This window comes from Ipomoea nil, unplaced genomic scaffold (assembly GCF_001879475.1).
Source record: "Ipomoea nil cultivar Tokyo-kokei standard unplaced genomic scaffold, Asagao_1.1 scaffold2926, whole genome shotgun sequence".
NCBI classification, from domain to species: Eukaryota; Viridiplantae; Streptophyta; class Magnoliopsida; order Solanales; family Convolvulaceae; genus Ipomoea; species Ipomoea nil.
The window spans coordinates 4,746,954-4,772,119 of record NW_017619354.1 but is presented as its reverse complement, the minus strand read 5'-3'; the positions used below and the strand labels follow the sequence as shown (position 1 = coordinate 4,772,119).

The window sequence follows — 25,166 nt, the reverse complement described above, 5'->3', positions numbered from 1 at the left end:
TAACTACAACAAATAAAATAAAAAAACTTTTTGATTATAAATATTATTTTATTACCATTTAAATACTTTGTAATTAAGTAAATAGATCTGCCATTTATTGCAATCTTGGTCCTTGTGGGTCGAATCATCATCCATATAATATAATTACTTTCAATTCCTTAATGTCTTATTCTCCATTATTAGCTTAATTACAACTATTTCTTTAATTACATTATTATCTTAGTTATAATTAACTCTTTAGTAACTTGGAGAGTGTGGTTGAGTAGAAGGGACTCATTCAGTAAGGGTTCAATCTTTGACTTTGAAAATAGAACAGTCTTAAATCTCCAAACCATGGTGGAAACCATGAGTATACCCAAAAAAAAAAAAAAAAAAAAAAACTCTTTAATTTCTTTATTAGTATAATAATTAAACTATTTTAATTATTGTGAATATTAATATTTTGGAAGATTTACGTATATTTGTTAACTATAAAATAATTTCTTTGATTATAAAGATAATTTTATTACCATTTAAATACTCTATAACTACTTTTCATTAATTTCTTAATTTAAATATTTTTTATATTTTTGTTATTACATACGGGATGGACTTTCAAAATAACTAGAAACATAGAAATTAGAAACATTATATGCAATTATATTTACCACAATAATTATATACATACATCATATCATATCATATATACGGGTTTAGCTTTCAAAATGAAAATTGAAATGAATTATAAAGTATACGAGTTGTGCGTTGATCATTAGATACATACATATAAATTTTGATTGGTAATACTGTGAAGTATGTGACTTGTGTATTGATCATTGCAATATACAATTTGTTTGTTACCTAGTATAATGTATGGGGTATTCGTTTGTGATTTTGCGAGGTTTACCGTTGAGCTTTTACAGACTAGTACACGTTTGTAGACTCTGCAATCTGTATACCAAGGATAGCTCATTCCCGCAGTGGTCTTCATTTATTTCCCTGAATTATAGGAGCATTCGAAGATGGAGAAGATGAAGTTTGCTGTTGAGCTTTCACGGGCGAGTACACAATTTTTGTTTATTTATTTATTTAAATGTTTATATAAATAAATATTATTATTTTAATTTTTATAAAGATATAAATTTTAAAAAATGTTATTGAGGTAAGAATTATAGAAATGATAAATTACTAAATATAACTATGGTAACATTTAATTAAAATATAAATAAAATTAAACTTACCATTAAAGAATGTAGGGAAAAAAAATTGTATATGCATGTACATGATAATAATAATAATGTAAAAAGATAAAGAAATTATAACGGGAAGGATATTTTTGTTCAAAAAAATTATGTAATATAACTTTTTTATAGTATAAGGTACAATGGGTATAACCTGGATTGAAATTTATTACAGAATACGGAGTATGTTTTTGTTTCTATTTTTATTTAGATTTAGATTTAACAGTGTATTGGGCATTTTTCCTTTTATTATTTTTGATCAGTTTGTTTGTCGAATAGAAAAATTCAAAAGAACAGATTGGACCGCGAAAAAGGAGAGACATTCCATTCTGCTCCTCTGGTTTCGCTGTTCGTTGGTTGTCCGATTTCATACATTTCTTCTCATTCTCCATACAGCGAAGACTACAACTGGGCGTTTTCTCTTTTTTCTCCTTAAATAAACAAATAATTTTTTTAAATAATGAAAAAGCGGACCTTGAATTCCGGATTGCCTCTGATCCGTGCCAAGTGCAATTCTTCAATTGCCCGTTTCTGTTATCGTTCTCTTCCGTCAATTCTCTATTAAGCCTTCTTCTATTCCATTCCCAATCCTTGGGGGTATTTGATACATGCCCTTTCCATCTTGAATTCACCCTTTCAATCCCCTTTCTCTCTGCTGTTCAGTTAAAAGAGTTTGGGGATTCATTATTTTTTTTCCTGAATAGTGATTGTTTTTATCTTTTTGCTTCATTCGTCGATGGATGGCACATTTCATCGACGAGGGCTTGTGGTATGCTTGTTATCTCTGCATTTCTCGTTTTCCATATGTTGTTCATAGTTTTGTTATATCATTGCATGAAAACTGATCGAAATTGCACAATTTCAGTTTTTTATTTCTCCCGTTTCAATTTATCTAGGAAAAAATAGTTAGAAATGTTGTTGTAAGGGATTAAAGTGTGGATTTACTTTGTCAATTTCTACAAATTTAGAGAATTTGTTAAGTGGATTGTCCAAATTCTAGAAAAATGGAAAGTAATTCTCTGTTTTTCAATTTGAAAAAATGATTTTAGTAAACAAGTTTCCATTTTATGTTTTCTATTTCTCCAATTTTCTCCAGTTACAAAGTGCAACCGCTTTTTGCCTGATTATGGGATCAGATTCTGAATCTGTTTACCATGCATGTGAAAGACATTGTGATAAAGGAAGGAAGCGATTTTTTTATTTTTTAAATCTTAAGAACAGACATTTTACCTGAAATTTTATTTTGAAGGGAAAGCGATTTCTTTGAATTACTGTTGTTTTTTTGGTAGATAAATATATGTTCTTATATTTTGAGTTGTTTCGCAGTCGAATGCTCCATCTCCAGGTTACTTTGTGCCACTGGAAACGTCAAGCAAAGATGATGGTGTTTATCCAAAGAAGAGAGCAGGGATGCGAAGATGGTTTTGTTGCATCTGCCAATCAGAGGAATCCCATCCCACACGCGAAACTGAGCTCCTAAAAAGTCCCGCTAAGAATTCTGATGGTATTTCATTTATTCATTTATTTTCTGAGTCTCATCATGTATCCTAGCTGAAATATTTTGTTTGGTTATTCATGTCATTGGAAGATAGTTTGTTGGGTTTATTCTATAAGATGTTTTTGTTGGGTTCATTGGAATTTGGAAGCTTTAGATATATATAGAGGTGAGTTAAAATGAGAACAATCCATCACGACTGCCCATCATGTTGATGATTTTAGTAAAAAATAATTATTGTGAACTTTAAATTTACAATATTTATAAAATTGATCCTCTGCCAATTTCCCCCTTATTTTTTTCAGCAACCCTAGAAAAATTACAATATGTGGCTGGGAGGTACATGCATATGGAGTAATTGGACATTAAAACTACATGTATTTGTGTTATTGGAGAACTTTTTGTTTAACATAAATGTGTTTCTTACTTTAAAAGAGTATTTATGGGGCTAATGCATATAAATTACCTGCAATTCTGCAAATATATGTACTTACATTTGTACTGTCTCTTATATCACATGTTAGGACGTCCAAGACGCGCAAGAGTACAAGCTCCTGCCAAACCTGAGGTGGAGAAGGCAATCCCAGTTATTGAGGTGCCTGTTTATTCTCTGGAGAAGTTAAAGGAAAAAACTGACAATTTTGGATCAAAGGTATTAATTGGTGAAGGATCTTATGGAAGAGTGTACCGTGCAAGTTTAGATGATGGCAAAGCTGTGGCTGTGAAGAAGTTAGATATGTCATCTGAGCCAGCGCCAAATGCTGAGTTCTTAACCCAGGTTTGTTTGTAAATCTGCATAAATTTCTTCGGTTTATTGCCTTGGTTGCTGGCTTGCTGCATATTCTTGGCATTCGATTTAATTCATTCATTATGTTTCTTCTTTTTAAGGTTTCCATGGTTTCAAGGATGAAACATGTCAATCTTATTGAGCTGCTTGGCTACTGTGTAGAAGGGAGTCACCGTGTGTTAGTTTATGAGTTTGCAACCATGGGATCTTTACATGATATATTGCATGGTATGTAAAAACATCCCAATGTAGCTCATTTGATAGAATTTTTGACTGATTAGAAGAAAAGTTCATAAAGTATGCTTACGAAAAATGCAAAAAAAGAAAAAAAACGAAGAGAGAAACAGAAGTTTCATCAAGTTTAATTGGTTTACTTACAGGAAGGAAGGGAGTACCAGGATCACTGCCTGGCCCTACACTTGATTGGATGCAACGGGTCAGGATCGCTGTTGAGGCTGCAAGGGGACTTGAATATTTGCACGAGAAGGTCCAACCTCCTTTAATACACAGAGATATCAGATCCAGCAACATCCTTCTGTTTGACGACTTCAGTGCAAAGATTGCAGATTTTAACCTTTCTAATCAAGCTCCAGATATGGCTGCCAGGCTTCATTCTACTAGAGTTCTGGGAACATTCGGTTATCATGCACCAGAGTAATGCTTTGTCATACCCTTATATTGTTTCATTGGTGAACATGAAAATTATGCCATCTGAAGTCATGCTAAATAAAAGTCCATAATATGCAAGAACATTGTCTTGCCACTGATTGTGGGATACCTGTTTTATATTCAACCATCTTGTTCATGGCTGTTCTTTTACCAGAAAGAGGGAGAACAAGTTGGATTTGACTCTTTGAGGATTATCAAACTAATTTCTGCGAATAAATATTTGCAGATATGCAATGACAGGACAACTAACACAGAAGAGCGACGTTTATAGCTTTGGGGTCGTGCTGCTTGAACTTTTGACAGGCAGGAAACCTGTAGATCATACTATGCCTCGCGGACAGCAGAGCCTTGTCACCTGGGTGCGTATCGAAATTTATCACTTTTCCTTCTGTTCTGTCATGACTCATGCGTTCATGTTTTCTGTCTCAACTAAAAGTTTAAACTGATAGTGATATCGCACATTTACATTTTATATATATGCTCAATGTATACATCAATTCCCTTCAGGCCACCCCAAGATTGAGTGAAGACAAAGTGCACCAATGTGTAGACCCAAAGCTAGGAGAGTGTCCTCCAAAAGCTGTGGCAAAGGTTTCTCCTCTTTCCCATACCCCACACAACTTCAATTTGCATTTAGCTTTCAAGATTTCCCAGTTAGATCCTTTTTTTTTTTTTTTTTTTTTTTTTGGGGTAAACAAAATTTGGGGTTATGCAGATGGCAGCTGTTGCAGCATTGTGTGTACAATATGAGTCCGAATTTCGCCCCAACATGAGCATTGTTGTGAAGGCTCTCCAGCCATTGTTGAAGTCTCACGCTCCTCATGCTCATGAAATGTAATGTTGATATTATCGGCTGCTCAGGATTTCTACACAAAGCATCATCTATCCCCAAAATTACCCCCTACCCCCAAAAACAAAAAAAAAAAAAAACAAAAAAACAAAAGAAAAATGAATCTTAGGATTTGCCTATGTGGTCTACTCAATTATTGTGATATGTTGTTATTGATTGAATCATGGATATTGATCTGTGGTGATTTTCTCCAGTGAGTATGCTGTATATCATATTTATTTTTATTTATTTATATCAATGGAGGTGATAACATTAAGTAACAGTGTTGTAAATGAAAAATTCTCGACAGAGATAGAGAGCTATTTGCGTAATATTTTTTCAAATTAGTTGAACTCTGCAAATTGTATCCAATTGAACTCTTTGCTGGAGTTGAGCATATCTATTTATAAAATCAACATGCTTCTAGCAAATGAAATTGCTGCAATATCCCGCCCAAAAAATATATATAAAGAAATTTCCGTAGTGCCAACTCTTGCATAAAAAGATTTTAATTGTTTGGTCGCTAATTTAAGTATTTACTATAATAAAGTTATTCGATGGATTCCGAATTATCGACTGCACTCTGGCGACGATCGCCGGTTGCCTTCTCCATTGGAAGGCGACCAAATGGTCGTCATCTCTGATGGAGAAGGCGGCGTTGATTAGGTTGCTTTCTCCATTCGAGAAGGCAACAACTCGTGACCGTTGCCAAGGTTATTGGAACGACGTCGTCATTAGTAACATGAAATCTCGCTGGAACCCTAGCGACTGCTTATTACAAGTCATTTATCAATTTTTAGATTTTAATGCACAAAAATCTCATATTGATAGACTTAATTGCAACTTTAAAAGGGTTCTAATTGACTTCTCATATAAAATTTAGGGGTCTATTTTTTATTCTTTTTTCTAAATATGCATCTTTGGAATAAAGCTTTTTAAAATATTTTTTTTTGGTTTAAAGTTAATTTCAATAATCTAATGGGAATAGATTTTTGAGAATTAACATTTTCATAACTTATCTTTGTATAGATAGAGTTCTACTACGTGTACTCTCAAATCTTACTTTTTAAAATTTACTCCCTAATGTGGCAGGAGCTGATAGATTATTTTTTTCATGTGAGTCCATGTAAAAGTGTCTATATCAAAATTTTAAATATAAAAATAAAAATTAGGAATATGTATAGTATTTTCCGTATAGATATTACTCGTATATACTAATTATACTAGTATTTTCATATTAAATTCCAATCCTCATAGTTTATTTGGTTCACATGATTGAGAGATTTTTTTCTTCAAATTTGAAAAAAATATATATTTTGTCTTGTTTGATTGATGATAATTTATTCCAATGAAAAATAAATTTCTTTCTATCCTTTGTTATATTTTTTTCAATCATATATATGTTATCGTCCTCACAGATTTTTATTATGTAAAGACGTCTAGGTCTTTATATTATTTTTCCTAACAACTTATTCTCAATTCATATTCTAAGCAAATACTCTTCCGGTTGTACATGTAATTGTATAATTTTGAAAACAAGTTTTTAACAATTGGCTTATTTTCCCCTTCAAAAAAAAAAAAAAAAAACAAAACAAAAAACAATTGACTTATTTTGATTGGTGATACAAATAACAATTTCTTTAAACAAACAGCCGCGGTTAAATTTTAATAAATTTAATATTTTTTTGTGTGTTCATAATAAAATAAAACTACAGTGTATCTAAAATGAAACTGAATAATTTGTCTCGCATATTGTGTTTATATTATCAAATGAAACTGTAATTGAATTGAATTGATACTTTAGTTGTGTTGAAATGAAATTGTAGTATGTATAAAATGAATCTGAATAACATGTCTCACATATTGAGTGTATATTGTTAAATAGAACTGTAGTTGAATTGAAATGATACTTTAGTTTTACTGAAATGAAACTACAGTATGTATAAAAAGAAACTGAATAACATGTCTCACATATTGAATGTATATTGTCAAATGAAATTGTAATTATATCAAAATGATACTTTAGTTGTGTTGTAATGAAACTACAGTGTATATAAAATGAAACTGAATAACAGTTTTCACATATTTGAGTGTATATTGTCCAATGAAACCGTAATTGAATTAGAATTATAATTTAGTGGTGTTGTAATAAGTCTACAATGTGTATAAAATGAAATTCAATAACATGTTTCACTGTAATAAGACTATTGTATATATAATATCGAATAAAACTGTAGTTGAAACAAAATGAAACTTTAGTTGTGATGAAATGAAACTACAATGTATATAAACTGAAACTAAATATGTTATGTAAATAGAACTAATTACGCGAAACGGGCGTCGCATTTCTTTTCACTAAAAGAAGCGACACCGTTTTGGACCATCGTCCACAGTAAAATTTTCCCATCGGCCATCCTCAATAATGAGATTTTTGGGGTGGTTTTTGAGGTGCCAAGTAGGAAAGAGAGGAGGAAAAGAGAAGAAGGAAAAAAGAAACAAAGGGGGGGGGGGGTGGGGGGAGGTATTGGGATCTAACGCAAGGAATAAAGAAAAACAAAGACAACGACTATGCATGCACCCGGCTGGGCGTCATTGTGCGCGAAACGCGCATTAATTTTCTCGTTCTTTGTGCTACGGGACCCACACAAAACTCACAAGGTATTGGGATCTAACGCAAGGAATAAAGAAAAACAAAGACAACGACTATGTATGCACCCGGCTGGGCGCCATTGTGCGCGAAACGCGCATTAATTTTCTCGTTCTTTGTGCTGCGGGACCCACACAAAACTCACAAGGAGTTCACATTTTCTCTCTCCTCCACATTACCTATACTTATCTAAAAAGTCAAAAACTGTGCAAAATACACTGCCTGGCCATTGACACAAGATCTACTTTAGTATGGGGATGGCCTGGCCATTGACATAAGATCTACTTTAGTATGACAGAATGCTATTTTTAGTAATAAACATTCATAACATTAAAAATTTATTACTGGTCCACTGTAAAAGTTGCGATCGTAGAGAAATAGGAAAATGCGATTACCAAAAGCTAGGAATCAAAGCACACAATAATGTGTAGTTCTGAAAATGAAAAGTTATTAAAATACACTAGCCAGTGGCAATCATGCATTCATGTTCCACAAATAATTCTTCAAGTATTCTTCTTTTCTTTTCTTTTAGTTCACTTCATTGATATCCACCACCACCACCAAAGGGTAGCTGGCCATAATTGCCAGCGCCAGGCAGAGGATAGTAACCTCCTCCGGCTATGTTCGGTCCAGGAGGAAAGCCTGCAGGCTGTTGCATCTGCTGCATTCCTTGTCCAATGCTCATGTTCATTGGTCTACTCATCCCTCCCATTCCCATTCCCATCCCCATCCCCATTCCCATTCCCATTCCCATTGGCTGGTTAAGTCCTCCTCTGTAACCTGCCATGGAAAAGCCTGCAGCTCCGGGATGAGCATTCATTCCCATGCCCAAACCTGGGCCTACCATCTGAGTTTGCTGAGGCGTAACAGAACCTGCACCAGCACGGCCAATTCCAGAACCAGAACCCATGGCTTTCCCCATGAGAACGGTTGATGCCACTGTGGTGTTAGTGGGTTTTTCCATCCGCTTTTCCTTGCGATTCATTGCATCGAAGTCAATCCCAATGTCAGCTAATGGATTTGTTTTGGCTGCACATAAAATGACATGGAAAATAACTACAGGGAAGAGTGATAATGAAATGAACACACGGGTGGTGAGAACTTACGCCCAGAAATGTTCAAATTGACCAGTCCGCGGTTCAGTGTATCAGTCCAAACTGTAGATTTTGTCTCAAACTTGTTGTTAGCTGGCTGAGAACCGGTGACCAGAGATGCAGCAGCAAATGATGGAATAGGCTGCATGGGACGAGGGGAGGATGGTTGACTTTGTGATGATTGAATGGCCATCTGTGAAGGTACTTGGGCAGCTGTACCATGATGTGAAAGAAAATTTGGAGTATTATCATGTGTAGATGCTCCAGCGGAAACTTGAGTACCCATGGAGGGGGCGAATGCATGTAGAGATCCAAAAGGTGCATTGTAACCCCCATAAAGACTAGGATTTGGATTGAAGAATTTGCCGCTAGAAGCCTGAAACCCAGCCTGTGTTGGAAAACCGTTAAGGTAAGCAGATTGACCACTTTGGGCTGTGTATCCTGTTTGTGGTGATTGATCAGCTTGAGCAGTTCGAAAACTTGACTGTAACACCCGTAGTGGAAGAGAACCAAGCTGTGTTGGAAAGCCATTAAGATGAGCGGGTTGACCACTTTGGGCTGTGAATCTTGTTTGTAGTGATTGATCAGCTTGAGCTGGAATAATTGCCAAAGATTGAGGTTGGCTGGTTTGAGCAGAAAACCCCATTTGTGAATCAGGTTGAGCAGTTTGAAAACTTGACTGTAACGACTGTTGTGCAGGTTGAGCAGCAAAACTTGAGAGTGAAGCATACTGAAAAGGTTGAAAACCCATATGTGGTGCAATTTGGCCAGTTGGGACTGGATGCTCACTTTGTGAATACACAGAAGGTGAAAGCCCAGAGGGTGGGAGAATATCAGCTAATATGTCAATCTCCCGGTTGGCAATAGACAGCTCATTCTTGTTGGTTGAATGAGGCTGAATACTATGAGATACTGGTTGAGGAACATCAGGACTTTGAGTCAAGGAACGAAGTGATTCGGGAGGTTGATCAGATATTCCATTGGAATATGGGATAGCCTTGAAGGGTTCATTGCCAAAGGGATCATCAAAACCCTACATGAAAACAATATGCAAAATTCCACAAGGAAAATAAAATGTCAGTTGCAGAAGCCTATTTTCATATCATGAAGTACATGGGCAGATTAGCAAATTACCTTATTAATATGTAAATATTACACACTCTGCTTCCAATAAACTAAAATACTCAGGAATGAAATATGTAAGTATAAACACATTCCTGAATAAAAACCAACCTGGTTGGCAACAGATGTGACTTCAGAATTGGATGTTCCAGTAACTGATCCGACAGGTACAATGGCCAATGAATTGGAAGAGAATGATTCAAAAAGAGAGCCAAGTAAATCCATTTCAGGGACAGCAGAAGTACTGGGGGCATTATGGGTAGCTGCTTAAAAAGGTATTTAAAAATATTTAATGTTAGAGTTAACTCTACTGTTGGTCCCTTGAGCATATTGGCAATTTTCAAGTAGAGGACCAAATGTGACTCAACTAAAAGTTGTGGAAATAATCTAGAATTGTCATTATTACTTAACGGACCAAAGTTAGAATATACTCCATAAAGGATCCAAACAAAAATCGTATATCGTCAATTTGTCATCAGTAAGTCTATAACCAGGAAAACAAGATGAACATAATGATATGCTGGAAATGAGAAGTAAATTCAGAGACAGACATTAAGCATAGTACATTTATTCACTGATAATTTAACAGAAAATGGAAAATGAAGCATCATTTAGGCCATTTCATTTGAATGAGTTACCTGACAAGGAGGCATGGGGATCAAATTCACCCAACCCATTAACATTTTTGTTTTCTGGTGCTGGAGCACGTGGTGTACCAGCAGAAGGTTCTGGAGCAAGTGCTCTGGTATCGTGACTTGGACTAGCATTTGCACGAGGGGATGATGATTTAGGAGCAGGCGCTGGTGAAGTCTCCAAGTCCCTTTTCAGCATTCAAAACAATAATTATATACCAATATGCTTCATGTAGAGGTAAGAAGCATTGTGATAAATTATTGCATACAAATACCTTGCACTATGTGTGGGACTCTGTGCATCACCAACAGATTCCTCATAACTTTGAGAAGCAAGGTTTTGTTCAGAATATTTCCGCCGAAGCGGCTGCCCACCAGAAGGACTGGGGTAGAACCGTAGAAAATTTAGTCAACAAATAAAATTGCACCTCATCTTTGTATTAAACCATTGTCAAATAATAACAGCATAAGTAACATGGAAAAGTCACCTTCTATTTCGTGGCCGATCCTCAGCCCTGGCACCACTTACTCTGTGTTCATCATAATGATCAAAGTGTTTATTAATCATGCATTTCAATAGGCACAACCAGACATCCTAAAGCAATCTTATGCGATAGAAATACCCACAAGCCCCAAAATACCAGAAATGTGTTGAACAAATAAACAAACATGGATTTAAGTATTTGTTATTGTTGATGTTATAATGCTTCTCAAGCTTAAGGTATTCACACAAAATTTGGGATTCATGAAAATCCATTTAGTCATAGAAGTATAGAAGATCATAATGAAAATTCATTGGCAATAATATAAAAGAATACCTGGATGAATGTTGACCACTGTCAGCATAAGCAATAATATCTCTGTCTCTGCCTTGGCTTCTACTTCTTGAACCATAATTATATTCATCAATGCTTCGACTTGTTCCAGTTCCATGATAATCACTATCCCTGTATCCATAATCATATTCTCTATCATAGTGATCCGAATTGCGTCCATACGAGTCCCTATACCTGCCATATCTGTCCTCATCTCTATGGCTCCATTCTCTTTCTCTCCCATAACCATTTCTATTATCATCTCTGCTTCTATAACGGCCACTGTAACGATCTTCATCATATCTGTCACCGTCTACTCCTGTGGTTGAATATGAATCATGATGATACATACTACCCATTGACATGCTGCGGTATCTATAAGAAATTACAATCCAGGAAAGAAACTTAGTTTAAAGTTAAGATAAAGGAACCAAGAAAAATTGCATATTTCACTAGAAGGTATTGTATGAGACTCTTAGTACTTTAATGCATGAATTATTCAGTCCGATTTTCTGAATTAAAACCCCATTATGTGCTTCAGTACTGAAAATAAAGTTTCACTGTGATTCAGCTTACTTGAAATGGCCAATAGTCCAGGTGTTTAATTTTAACAATTCATCCCCAAAAGATTTGATATTTGGATTAATTCTCTTATATTAATTAGTGACTTTGCAATGAATGCTGATATCTTAAAATCTTAAAATTTTAAAGATTTAAGTCAGTGTAATATCATATCCTATTCATCCAAATATAAGGGGGTGTGTGTGTGTGTATAAACAACCGCAATGGAGCATACTTGTCTCTATTTGTAGATGCCTTTTGACGAACTTCTTGTATTCCTTCCTTGTCATTTACTAAAACTACAAGACACTGAGATCTCTTTCTAACATTGCCTCCCTGATCTCTGCCACTGGAATCAACATATTGAAAATCGGACAGCGTCTGTCACAAGCAGGGAAAATATGAAACCCTAAGTCATCCAAAAACTAGCAATGCATCTTTGTCCAACTTACAGCATAAATGGCAAAGAAGCTTACATTTATCTGATATGCATGTTCCCTGATTTCATCTATGACGCGTTCTGATCCATGGACCACCAAGTATTCCAAAACAGTTAAGGCCTGAAAAGCAAATGAAATATTAACCTTGCACCATACTTTTATTGCTGGGGTTTAAAACACAAAACACATGTATCAATCCAGAGATTGAATTACTCAAATGTAGATTTACATATATAATGGGCTAAGAAAACCAAAATTTTCAAGAGAAGAATAAAATGCTTATTAAGCCAACCTTGTAAACATGCCGCCAATTCTTCCCACTGTCATTGACCCTCTTCCAAAGTACGGCCATAATTATTTGATATTCATTGCTGTGAAAAATTGACAGTAGGTCACCATCTTAAATGGAACAAGCCCCCCACCCCACCGCTACCCCCAAAAAAAAGTTTAAAAAGGAGAAAGAATTCAGAAAGATGAAATTGTGACATACGGGTTTCTTGTAGCCTGTGCAATATGAGCAAGGAGAGATCCATGTGGACCCCAGGGTTCATTGCTAGTGGCATCAAGCACCTGTTTATCATAGAACCAAACAGCCACAGTCATAAGACTTTCACCTACTCTACATCAGAAATTCACTTACTCTTGCATATAAGTGTGTAACTAAGTCAAGGGTTAGTGACTTAGTGCTTGCAACATTTTTTCATAATTAACCATCACTAGAACGTTTTACATAAACATAAACAGAACACAATGGTTCCCAAATTTCTTTTCTTTTTCCCCCTGAGGAAGGTAAAGTAATAATGAGGAAGAAATAGTTGACAAAAGTAGAAGCCCAAGTTATTTTCCATATAAAGCCACATGCACACAAAGTAAATATCTGACAGATGAAACAAAACTAATAATACAAGATATTATAACATAAGTAGATACAAGACTTTACCTTTTGTTCAATTGAAGGGACTTTAAGAACTTTCTTGTTAACCCCCCGCTTACTGCAGAAGAACCACAGAATATGATCTATTAAGCTTTCTCAACTGTCAAGAGTCCCACATTGATAAAATAAGAGAGAATATATGGGTTTATAAGATCATGGGTTAGACTAGCTAATTGGTTGGATTCAATCTTTTAGTGTGGTTTGACCCATGTGCATTATAGCTCGGTTGACCCAATCACCCTTATAGCCCAGTTGAGTGAGCGATCCTGCCAACATTTAATGAAGAACCATATCTTCTTTTTTTGTTTTCCCCCCTAGCAAGCCATATTCCATTCTCACAAGAACTCCAAGAAGCCAGATATGAAATGAAATTATAAAGAGCATGAATTTTTCTATTGCATTTATGTGGGCCATTTTTACACATGCACACAACCTTGTCAACTAGCTTTATTTTTATCTATGCACTGCAAACTATTGCCCCTGAAAGCATTTCCTTTCTTTCCATGTTATTGGACAAATTTTAAGAAGACAAAGAATAAAAATTGTGTACATATTAAACAGATTTGCATCATTGTGGAACTTTATTTTCCGCTACCTACTCCAACATAGATCATTTCAGTAAGGAATCAAACTTACAAGTCCCGGACAGTTTGATCAAAGGCCTTTTTCATTTTGACTTCTGATTAGTTGGTCAAGTACTCTCCAGAGAAGCCCCACTTGAATAATGTACTACTAAAAAACAAGAAAGAAAATCGCATATAACTTTCAACTTGCCAGGATATAGTAGTATTGTTGGTGAAACAAATAAGAGCAAGCGCATATAACTGAGAAAGAGAGATCGATGATACACAAAGAAGAGTAGCAATAGTAAAACAGACAAGTTCAGTTTCAAACACTGCTCATATTCAAATTGTTGAAACAATATAAGCATATTCCTCCTATTATAAATTTATAATTATCTGTCAACACCAACCAAAACACTTCATCATTCCCAAAAGTTTCAAAAATCTCATTGGATCAGGGGAAAAATATACCAATTACTGTAATTGGCATTGTTTTGCTGCCACATTAACCAATGCAAATCATTAATTTGAAATCCTAATTTTGATTTTTCAGCAAATTACATTTCTCAGAAAATATTTACTCATCCCTTCTCTTATTCCACTCCAAACTGAAGATAAATTTGCATGTTGTTGGCCATCATCATTATTTGAAAGAATAGAACCTAAAGAATTTAGCCATTGCAACCTAAGAACAAATTTAAAAGAAAAAAACAGAAAACTTAGCACGGCGTTGAACAATGTTAATCCACATTAATAGCATTCAAAATGGAATCAAACATACTGAGGACGAAGCACCATAATTCTACAAATATGGAGCAGAATCTATTACCTAGATCATACATATAAATAGATAATAGCGACAAAATGTGAAAATCAGGCCATTCATAAGGAAACAAGGGACAACATAAAATGAAATGAAAATGAAGCGAAAATAGTAGAAGAAGAGAAAAATATATAACTGATTCTGGTTGATTGCGGAATCAAACCCGGTGGAGTTTTTCTGGACGGTCTCCCCCCCATATCAGATCTGAGAGAGAAGGCGGCAAGAGAAGAAGACACCAGGGAAGCAAAAATGGCGTAATGCTTCAAAGAAGAGAGAGCGCGGGTGAAAAGGAAGAACAAGACAACGCACTTTGCACGCAGGAATTCTTGGGACATTGATTTTTTCTTCTCTTTTCTTTTTTTTATTTGTAATTATTATTATTATTTTTTCGGTTCCGAGTTTCCGACTCACGGTGTCGTTATAACGGTTAGTCCTGAAAGTATAATGATTGTAATCGACAATTAAGGTGTTTGGTGTTCTCAACACTAATTAATTTTTTTTTTTTTAATAATATCATAAAATATATTTTTAATTTTTTTTTTTTAAAATATTGCAAAGTAGCTTGTAACTCAATGGTGGCTCTCCCAAATGAAATGTCACATGTTCGAATCTCAATGGGAACAATGACTTTGATTTTTGAATAGAGTCATTAGTACTCAAAAAAAAAAAAAAAAAAAAAAAAAAACTCAATAGTACGTCCTAATTTTGCCATCTCTATGGAATGTGCACGAGACATTCATATGATATGATAAGTGCAGCATAACTAAATAGTAGAAGAACCATCACAACACAAGTTGCATGCACTATGCAGGAGTGCAAGTTTATTTTATTTTATTTTATTTTTACGTGGACTATCAAGTATCGAGGATGGTGGAACGAGTTAATTGGGCTATTAACATGTACCTAACTTACTGTTGTAGTCTCGATACCAATTGATATGAACTCAATTATAATTCTAACTATACCACAAAAACTAGCTTGATCATAAATATAAATTTGACTCAAACTTTATATATTAGCCTAAATTCTCATCAGTAATCAGTAAATTAAAAATGTGGTGTGCATCATCCCTAATACAATTTAAGCATAGTATAAATGACCTCGGAAGGTACAATAGTACTTTTGAAGTAAACTTAGTATAAGATTTCACATCCTTTAGCTTGTAAATTTAGTCTAAGATTTCACAACCCTTCTCAAGTTGGAGGTGGTCTCTATTGATATTTGATAGAGCAGGGGCACTTGTAGGGTCATCATCTAACAGCTTTTATATGGCGTGTGATACCAACAACTCAAGTCAGTCATGGCATGTGTTGTGTAGAGAATCATGTCTATGAATGCGATAATAAAAGTGACTATTTTGTCACCACTCACCAATCTCTCCCTCCTTCCCTCTCTCTTAATAGCTATGATTTCTCATTAATTTTGCCATACAATATCTCGGACCCTCATGAACTCGCCCCACAATCCATGAATGAGATAAATCTAAAGTTACTCAAGTAATTCCAGGTTCTCCCATCGTTTGTACACTTTGCACAAAAGGCTTTTGCCACCACTAATTAGTCAAAGTCCTTCAAACTCATGTCTTCTTACTATTAAAAGCAAGAATAAACGTTAATTATTTGACCTCTTAAGATATCCCTCACTGATTGAGCTTCCCAACTGCTCCATGACATGATCAAGGCAATCATTATTTCATGGACCATGATCAACATAACTGTGTGAACAATAAATTAAAAATATATTTTTAATATATTAAAAGTACATTATTTGTATATGTAAAATATATTATTTGAGTAATAATGAAAGTACATTATTTTATATATTATCAAATAATGCACATTTAATAAATAAATAATGTACTTTTAATATATTAAAATGTATTTTGTATTTATGGTCCAAAAAAACTTTGCGTGATCATCAGTGTATGTACTATGATGGGGTAACATCGCCCAATTTGAATGTATCTTTCTACCCCATTCTAATCAAAGAGGAATGAAAGTCGAGGGCAATTTATATCGTGGACCGGGGTTCAAAGTACATTGTAGACCCTGTTCTAATATACATAATTTGACTTTATAAGATACATCATTTATATTTATAATGCATAAAATTTATGTTCATAATATACATACACATAAATATGATATAATGAACATGAATTTTGTGTATTATGTTAAGCGTTTATGTGTCCTTAGCTATATGATATACATAATTCATGTTCATTATATCGTATTTATATGTATGTATATTATGAACATGAATTCTATACATTATAAATATGAATTATGTGTATTATAAGCATGAATTATGTATATTGGACCATGGTCCAAGATATAACGGTTTAAAGTTGAGCGGATGGGCTATCCTCAAGAAGGAACCAATACTTTTAATGTGGCCCATGATGTTGGATAGTCCGGAATTCGAATATTTTCTTTAGCCTTTGATGACAGTCAATTTATATATACAAACAAGGCAGAAAATTCAATTAAATTATAAAAATGCATAAATAAAAATGATACATTATATAAAATTGATAGTAATAATTCATACTTCATTTGAGTACAAATGGACAATTTGTCACTTAGTAATGCTTTCACGTTTCATAATTATATTTGACTTTTCTTCTTCTTTAAAATAAAATCTTCTCATCAAGTGCATTTAGTTTAAGTTATGTGACCACCTTAGTAATTTTATATTATTACAACATAACATTTGGAGGTAAAATTAGAGGTATTGCTATTACCTCTATCTTCTTAGTATTCTTACATTATTTTATAATATTTAAATTTTTATCTTATCAACTAATTAACCAATATATATACTAATAAATAAAATAATAATAATAACCACAATAATATATTTATACATATATAAAATAATATACATTAATGTGTATGTGTGTGTATAATATTTATTTATTTACTTATTTGTATTCTTGTATTAAAGATATTTAAGTAAATTATACAACATATATATCATAAAATATGGTCCCAACTAAACATATTAATGTTAAATTCTCAACGTTCCAACTAAACATACAAGGTATTTTACAATAGTGAGGGAGAGCTAGTGAGGCAAGTTAGTTTGGAATTTTTAAAATTAAAAGCAAGATAATTAAGATTTTATCCATGTTAAAGAATCATGAGCGATTATATTTTACATTTATCTAACTCACTAGTTGGCACTTATTAGGGATGATAATTTTTCTTTGATCTTATGGGGATTTCTGGTACCATCTCTAATATGAACGGGGACAGTGCCTAGTGGGTGTGTATAACATTTTTGTATGTCTAGTTGGAACGTGCGGGCCTTTCATGCACATTCTAGCAATATCAAAGTAGTCACTAGTTGACGACTATTCTAACTTTTATACTCCTTTAAAAAAAATTTGTTTGTTTTTGTTTTGAAGCTTCAATATTCACATGACTCAAAAACAAAAACAAAAAAAAAAAAACAAAAAAAACTCACAAACAACCTAAAACCTTCCAATTAAGTTGCCCTAACACAAATTTCTAAATAATATAATAGGAAAAATGACATTTTCTTTCATGAATTATAGAGAACAATATTTGTCGTCTCTATACTTTCATCACTTTTCATTCATCATTTTTTGTAAAGTGATTTTTTTTTTTTTTTTTTGTCACTCAATTGTCTACAAAGTGTTTTTAACACAACCCGAACAAAACTCATAGATGAAAAAACAAATCACTTCACAACAATTAAGGAATGGAAAAGCTAATTTGTAGACAACTGATCGAATGACCAAAATAACTACTTTACAGACAATTTTAATATGAAAAGTAGTGATAATAATCGTACTATAATTGAAGGACTAGAAGTGCCATTCTCTTATAATTTAGAGATATAAATGATCAATTAAAAAAAAAAAGGATGATGAAGAAGAAGAAAGAAAGAAGTGAGGGAGAGAGGGACATATGAATGCCCGCATTAATCATTGATTTGTCTCATCTGATATGTTCTAAAATCGGAGGTGTCGGTAAAGAACAACAACACATTTAAAATCCGTATTAAATGGTTTCATATCCCAGTATATACACATATAAATTGAGAGTTTTTGAATGATCTATATATAATTTCATGTTTTAAAAAAATGAAATAAATATATTTATTATATCTTCGTATTTAAATTTGTCAAAAAATAATTGCATCGGAGAGTTATTGCAACAATCCAAACAAAAAGTTTATTATTGGACACTTTAAAAAAAGAATTCTCCCAGCCACCATTTTTCTACTTTTCTTTGTTTTGTTTTTTTTCTTTTCGACTTGTGGGTTACAATTAGATATTATCATAATTATGCCCTCTTCTAAATATGATACAATTACGTACGTACCCTAAAAAGAGAAACATTTTATATTTTGAGTTGGTAGGTCTCTTTATTTTCATTTATTGTTGACAAAATGAGATGCACATTCATACCAAGTATAATGATATTTTTTGAGTTGGTATATGTCTCTTCAATAATTTCTCTTTATTTTCTCTTTAATTTCTCTTTATTTTGTTCAAGGCTTGTGTTGTCTTGCCAAAATAGGAAACAGAGGGGGGCATTTTTGTAATTCACATCTTTTTCCATTCTATTTCCCATGAATATATTTTTTTTTTTAGAATAGCCATGAAAACTGTTATTTTTTCATTTTAAAAATTTTCTTATAATTTTTATTTTCCTATTGTGATTATATATATATATATATATATATATATATATATATATTCATTTACTAATAAATTAATCAAACTCACCATACATTTAAAAAAAAAAAAAGTAATTTACTCAGTAATCAAATACAAATAAGAACAAATCACGAGCAAATTTCACATCTAATTTAATCGTTCAAAGTGCTTGTCTACCATATAATTTATTTCTCTCTCTCTCTCTCGTAAACTCTTTTAATTGAATGACAAAATTATATGTTAACTCTCTTTATTAAACCGTTGAATGATAGAATGAAATTTGAATAGAGGACTAATTGTGACAAAAATGATGTAATGTGGTAAAATTAAAAAAAATAGAACAAAATGTTACAATAATTGATGACTAAAATTAGAATTTGTTCACCATCAACTAGTGCCATATAAAGAGGTGAACACTTGGCTTGGTAACCACACCACAAGGTTACATTCCAAGTTTGACTTCTCATGAAATTGAAGCTGCATATTGACATCCTTGGTCTAAGACGATCAACTATGAGCAACCTAGTTAGTTTACCTCCTTATGATTATTCGTCGGCTAAAGTCACAATGTGAATTTCACTCAAAGCGTATTTTGAGTAGCGGGTGTAAATTTTTCGTAAATCAAAATTTAGATGAGAAATGTAACATTGTTTAAGAATTCTCTCCACCGTTGATATTGTTAAATTAATAAAATTAAATCTAATGGATATGACATAATATCCTTGCTCTTTTCATTAAATTTTAGGAAGGGGACACAAATGCACAATCATAAAAGACACCATAAATTATATATATTATTAACCAATTTTAATGTGCTAATTTGTACTAAGTACAATTACATATGCTATTTTTTTTTTTGAAAATATTACATATACTATTTAATTGTACTAGTAATTCACCCGCGCGATGTACAGAAAAAAAATTATGTTATTATAAATATAAATAAAAAATAGAAAAACTAAAATATTTTAAATTGTTTAATATAATAATATTTTTGAGTTTCCATTGCTCAAGTATTTATTATTTTTATAGAATACAAAATTACAATTAAAATTAAAATTTTGTATGGTTAATATAATCTCTAATTATGTGCATATTCAAATAAACTTATAGAGAGAATTTACATAATTACATTGATTTATTCTTAATTATATTTCATCTATATTATAATTTTCACAATACGAATAATAACTAAGATAATTACATTCAGAAAGCAAATTTCAAATTTTGTATGAATGAATTTAAACTCTAATTGAACACATTTTTTATATGATTATATAATATATATAGCTATTTTATTTTTCAAAAGTACATTTTTTATATGATTATATACTCCGTAATATATAGCTATTTTATTTTTCAAATATTGTGTTTTTTTTTATATAATAAAGGATGTTGTGGCATTAATTATAGTTAAGAAAAAATTGGATATTGTCAAATGTTTATCTTAACAATACTTAGTGCAATATAATTCTTCCAAAAGGCTGAACCCCAACCCTAAGTAGCCCCCACACTCCGACCCGACAGAGCATTTGGGAGGATATAAATCATGGTAACTCAACTGAACATGAACCACAGAGGCTAGATCGTGCTCCCTGCGCACAAATATAATTAAATATACTATGAGTAGTTATACCAGATACAAAATGTATCATTGTTAATTGGCAACATAAAAACTATCAGCTAGCATTATGCCTCATACGGTTATACCTATTTTTTTTTATCGAATGTCCCCGAAGGGACTCATACGGTCACTCCTATAAGTGTATTACATGTGGAGTCGATGGAGTACTGTCTTTTCAATAATAAAAAAAGTCGATTTATGCAAATAAAATTAATGCTTGGTGCAGTAGGCCATCATATATCCTCATATTGCTCGACGAGTAATTAATTATACTAATTTGTTACGTTAATTAGCTCATCCCTACTGCGCTCTTTTCTCTTGACCTCGCTTGCAACTCGGGGTCCCTTGCCCCAAGGCTTTAATCTTTCCCCCGATGGCCTTCTTTAGAGTTAGGGTGTGCTTAGTTTCGTTGGAGGTGGGTCTGCTTGGGAACTCTAGCCAATAGTTACTTGCTACATCTGGCCGAGTTGAACCTACTATACCACTGCTATTGAGCCACCAATATGTTGATTATGTTGGTCAATTCATAGCCAACGTTTGGACACTAGGCCCGACTTTAAAGGGTTCGAGTTAACCCTAATTGCTGGAGCAAGGGTTGGTGTGACTTGCTTGAGGCATATTAAAAAAAAAGCGGTGGATTGGTTCTCGCATATTCTCTAACGGCTTGAGTGTCGATCGAACCTCTCGTTTCTCCTTGATAGGAAACCAACCCTTGGGGGTGGGACTGCCCCCCACCCTATTGGCCAAGATGCTCGCGCAGGTCCCGTGAGTGTTCACTTCCCAATTCAATCATTTTGATATATTTTGTAATTACACTTATAGAACAAAGATTATGTAAATCTTAGGAACATGTACTTTTTTAGAGATAAATGACACCAATGATAGTTTTAATGAATCGGGTCCACGTACTATGAAACCAAGTAAATATTACAAAATAGGTCTGTATGTGAAGTAATACGAGTAATAAAAGTAAGGGCCCAATCCCTTAGAATATTGCAATTAGGCTACAATGAGATTTAAATACATAAAAGCATAAATCTGCAGGACATGTCCCCTAACCAAGTAGCTAGTTGAAAATTACCTACGACCAACGACAAACAAGAAAAGTCAAGTGGAAGTCTTGATATTAATGATGATGATCTGAAAATACACGATCAAGCATTTCTAAATACGAAAAGTCACGTTATTATTATTATTTTTTTCATTTCTCTTTCAATTTCTCACCCTGAATTATCCTAGATGAATGGATGCGTTTATCCACACGTTCTCACGAAATTACTAGCTAGTTCTTATAGGAATCAAACACATCCAATATCCATGTCTGAAAGTAGGGTGATATACTCCAAGTGAAGGCTGGCGAGATTGTCTCAGTAAAATTACTACTACCACATATAACAAGTAATAAGTGTATTGACGGATAGATGCAGGTCGATGGGTGTAACATGTACGTCGTCATCACAACAACAATAATAAATGATGTTGTGGATATAATACCATCCTATGTACTGTACTCCATGCATCTTCAATTCAATTCAATTCCATCAATTTATTTATAGCAGAGGTAGTTAATGTTACTTATTACTTGAGCTAGCTAGCTTACCTTGCCAATATAATGGAAATACATGAATTGCCCCATCAATACTGCTGCTACTACCAAAGTCTTCGTCGTCTACCACCATCATTACCACTAGCTACTACTCAGATCGCCACCTTAACTCATATAACTATGTACGTACCATATATACTTATTATGTACTCCATATGGACCATATATATATATATATATATATATATATATATATATATATATATATATATATATATAGAGAGAGAGAGAGAGAGAGAGAGAGGATTAGGATAAGGTGCGAAGAGCATCTCCGGTGCTAAATTGCAGATAAGTATGATCAATGACTCTTTTAAAATAAATTCAATACAAAATGTGCACTTGAAGAACCAAAAACATGCACTTGAATGTCAAAATTATGCACTCGAAGGGATGCATAAAGATGTGCAATCGAAGCAATTATGGTATCAAAAAGGGAAGCTATTCAACTTAAGTATTATTAAAGCAATTACAGTTACAAATCGTTTGTGAATCTCACTAATTTCATTAGATATTTAATTATACGTTGTTGAAAAGAAGGCAAAAGATGTAATAAAACTTACCCATAATTATGCACTTGAAAGAACAATAATGTACACTTGAAGGCCAAAATTCTGCATTTGAAGTCACAAAGATGTGCAATCGATGCAATTTATGGTACTAAAAAGATGAGTTATTCAACTTAAGTGTTATTGAAACAATAATTACCCTTACAAATCATTTGTGAATCTCATAAATTTCATAAAAAATTTAGTTATATGTTATTGAAAAGAAAGCAAAAGATATAACAAACATTGGCCCATAATTCTTCCAAAAGGCTGAAACCCCAACCCTAAGGGCCCCCCACACCCCGGCCCGACAGAGCATTTGGAAGGGTGTAAATCATAGTGACTCAACTGAACATGAACCATAGAGGCTAGACCGGTGCTCACTGCGCACAAGGAGCCCCCCTCACTTTGAGAGGTTGCTCTCACACTGCCGCTGGTGAGACTCGATCCCTGATCATTCTTCCAAAGTTTCACCTCTATGACCAGTTGAGTTACCCATGCGGGCACATTGGCCCATAATTATGCACTTTGAAGGCACAAAAATGTGCACTCCAAGAGAAAACTATGTACTGAGACAAAACATATGCACTCTAAAAAAAATGTGCACTCGAAGACAAAGACTATCTGAACTTACTTTGAGTTATTTACCATAGTGTCATTGTATTTTATTTTATTTTTAATTATTTTCATTCTGGACTTTCGATTTGAATTTGATCAACGAATGAGATTAAACCTTATTTTTTTACCTAAATAATTGTATTTGATCCGTTATATATATATATATATATATATATATATATTTATATATATATATATATATATATATATATATATATATATATATATATGTGTGTGTGTGTGTGTGTGTGTGTGTGTGTGTGTGTGTGTTATAGGACGTCATACGTTATGTTTGGTACGGTGGATCGAGTTGTATTTCTTACTTTACCTAACCCGCTGAAGTACGTACAAGAGAAGAACATATCTCCACTTTAATTAGCATTAGCTACTCCATGTATTGAAGGCATCATACAATTTTCTTATACATATGGTTCACAACAAATTGATTGGTTTAATTTCATGTTCAATCAAGACCGACAAAAGTCCAAGTCTATGCGAGTTTACTCAATAAGTTGGGAGAAACACCCATAAAAGAATGGACCATGTTAGAGATCCTTACAATTATCATTTCTTATTAATCACTCTTTAAAATGTTATATTTTTATTAGATACATAAATATATCTTTTATTAATTCAGTATGGAGTCAGCTAATTCACTAATAATATAATCTATAAAAATAAATAGCTTTTCTTTTTTAATATGGGAATAACAATTGCAAGGGTTTAAAGTATTTTCTTTAAAGAATTTATGAAGGTGAAATTAAGTTATAGATGATGCTGTGTTTAATTAATGGTCGGTCTAGTGTTGATTATATAGATCATTAGCCATATTACACACATTGTTGCAATAATAATATGTATACTCTAAACTAGATATAATATATATACTCTAAACTAGATAGATGTGGTACTAACTAGTAACCAGATTGGTATATGTGCATTAGTTAATTAAATGAGGTGAGAGTAGATATGCTATATATTTATGTACGTCTTATGGATCGGATGTAATAATGAGGCACCAATTAAGCAGGCAAGTACTACGCTAAGTAGGGCAAAGAGTAAGGAGGAAGACATGGTCTGTTGCCCCTTACTCCAGGGTGCAGTGCTTATATATATAATATAATATATGCACACATGACATGATGAGATTATATATATATGAGTGTATGTGTGTGTACTGTGTAGTATCCAAGGGGAATTGAAGTAGTAGTGAACGTACATGTACAATATTTAAACTTAACTTTAATTTTACATATTATAATAATTATGGTTAGTTGAATGTTTTAAAGTTGATAATTTAGTATTAAAATTTCCCCTAGAAAAAAATTTAGGGACAAAGAAGAATAATGCAACAAGTAATAGTAATAGCAAAAGTTAAAGTTGGGGATAACTCGAAGTCCCCATTCAACATGGCAAGAGATCGATCCACACTTGTAACTATAAGGTTACGAG

General features: G+C 33.1%; 2 protein-coding genes across 5 annotated transcripts; one reads left to right on the top strand and one right to left on the bottom strand.

Annotated features, from left to right (window-relative positions):
• Window positions 1-1,561: 1,561 nt before the first annotated feature.
• LOC109161589 (PTI1-like tyrosine-protein kinase 2) lies at window positions 1,562-5,281 on the top strand. The gene is made up of 8 exons (XM_019310058.1): window positions 1,562-1,989; window positions 2,547-2,724; window positions 3,240-3,493; window positions 3,604-3,730; window positions 3,883-4,156; window positions 4,398-4,530; window positions 4,679-4,762; window positions 4,887-5,281. The coding sequence occupies exons 1-8, from the start codon at window positions 1,957-1,959 to the stop codon at window positions 5,007-5,009; spliced, it is 1,206 nt and encodes a 401-aa protein (XP_019165603.1). The 5' UTR covers window positions 1,562-1,956; the 3' UTR covers window positions 5,010-5,281.
• A 2,736-nt stretch (window positions 5,282-8,017) lies between these two features.
• On the bottom strand, window positions 8,018-14,932 carry LOC109161588 (clathrin interactor EPSIN 2-like). 4 transcript variants are annotated; one of them, XM_019310053.1, is made up of 14 exons: window positions 14,768-14,932; window positions 13,882-13,977; window positions 13,252-13,303; window positions 12,802-12,881; window positions 12,604-12,682; window positions 12,348-12,431; window positions 12,107-12,252; window positions 11,314-11,685; window positions 10,984-11,025; window positions 10,771-10,878; window positions 10,502-10,683; window positions 9,975-10,126; window positions 8,754-9,774; window positions 8,018-8,676 (listed from the first exon to the last, which is right to left on the bottom strand). In XM_019310053.1, exons 2-14 carry the CDS (start codon window positions 13,914-13,916, stop codon window positions 8,186-8,188), a joined length of 2,844 nt encoding a protein of 947 aa, XP_019165598.1. In that variant the 5' UTR covers window positions 13,917-13,977; window positions 14,768-14,932; the 3' UTR covers window positions 8,018-8,185. The 4 variants fall into 4 exon arrangements, with proteins under 4 accessions (XP_019165598.1, XP_019165599.1, XP_019165600.1 ...); XM_019310054.1 differs by having other exon boundaries at window positions 13,882-13,974; XM_019310055.1 differs by having other exon boundaries at window positions 14,795-14,932.
• Between the last annotated feature and the right edge of the window lie 10,234 nt (window positions 14,933-25,166).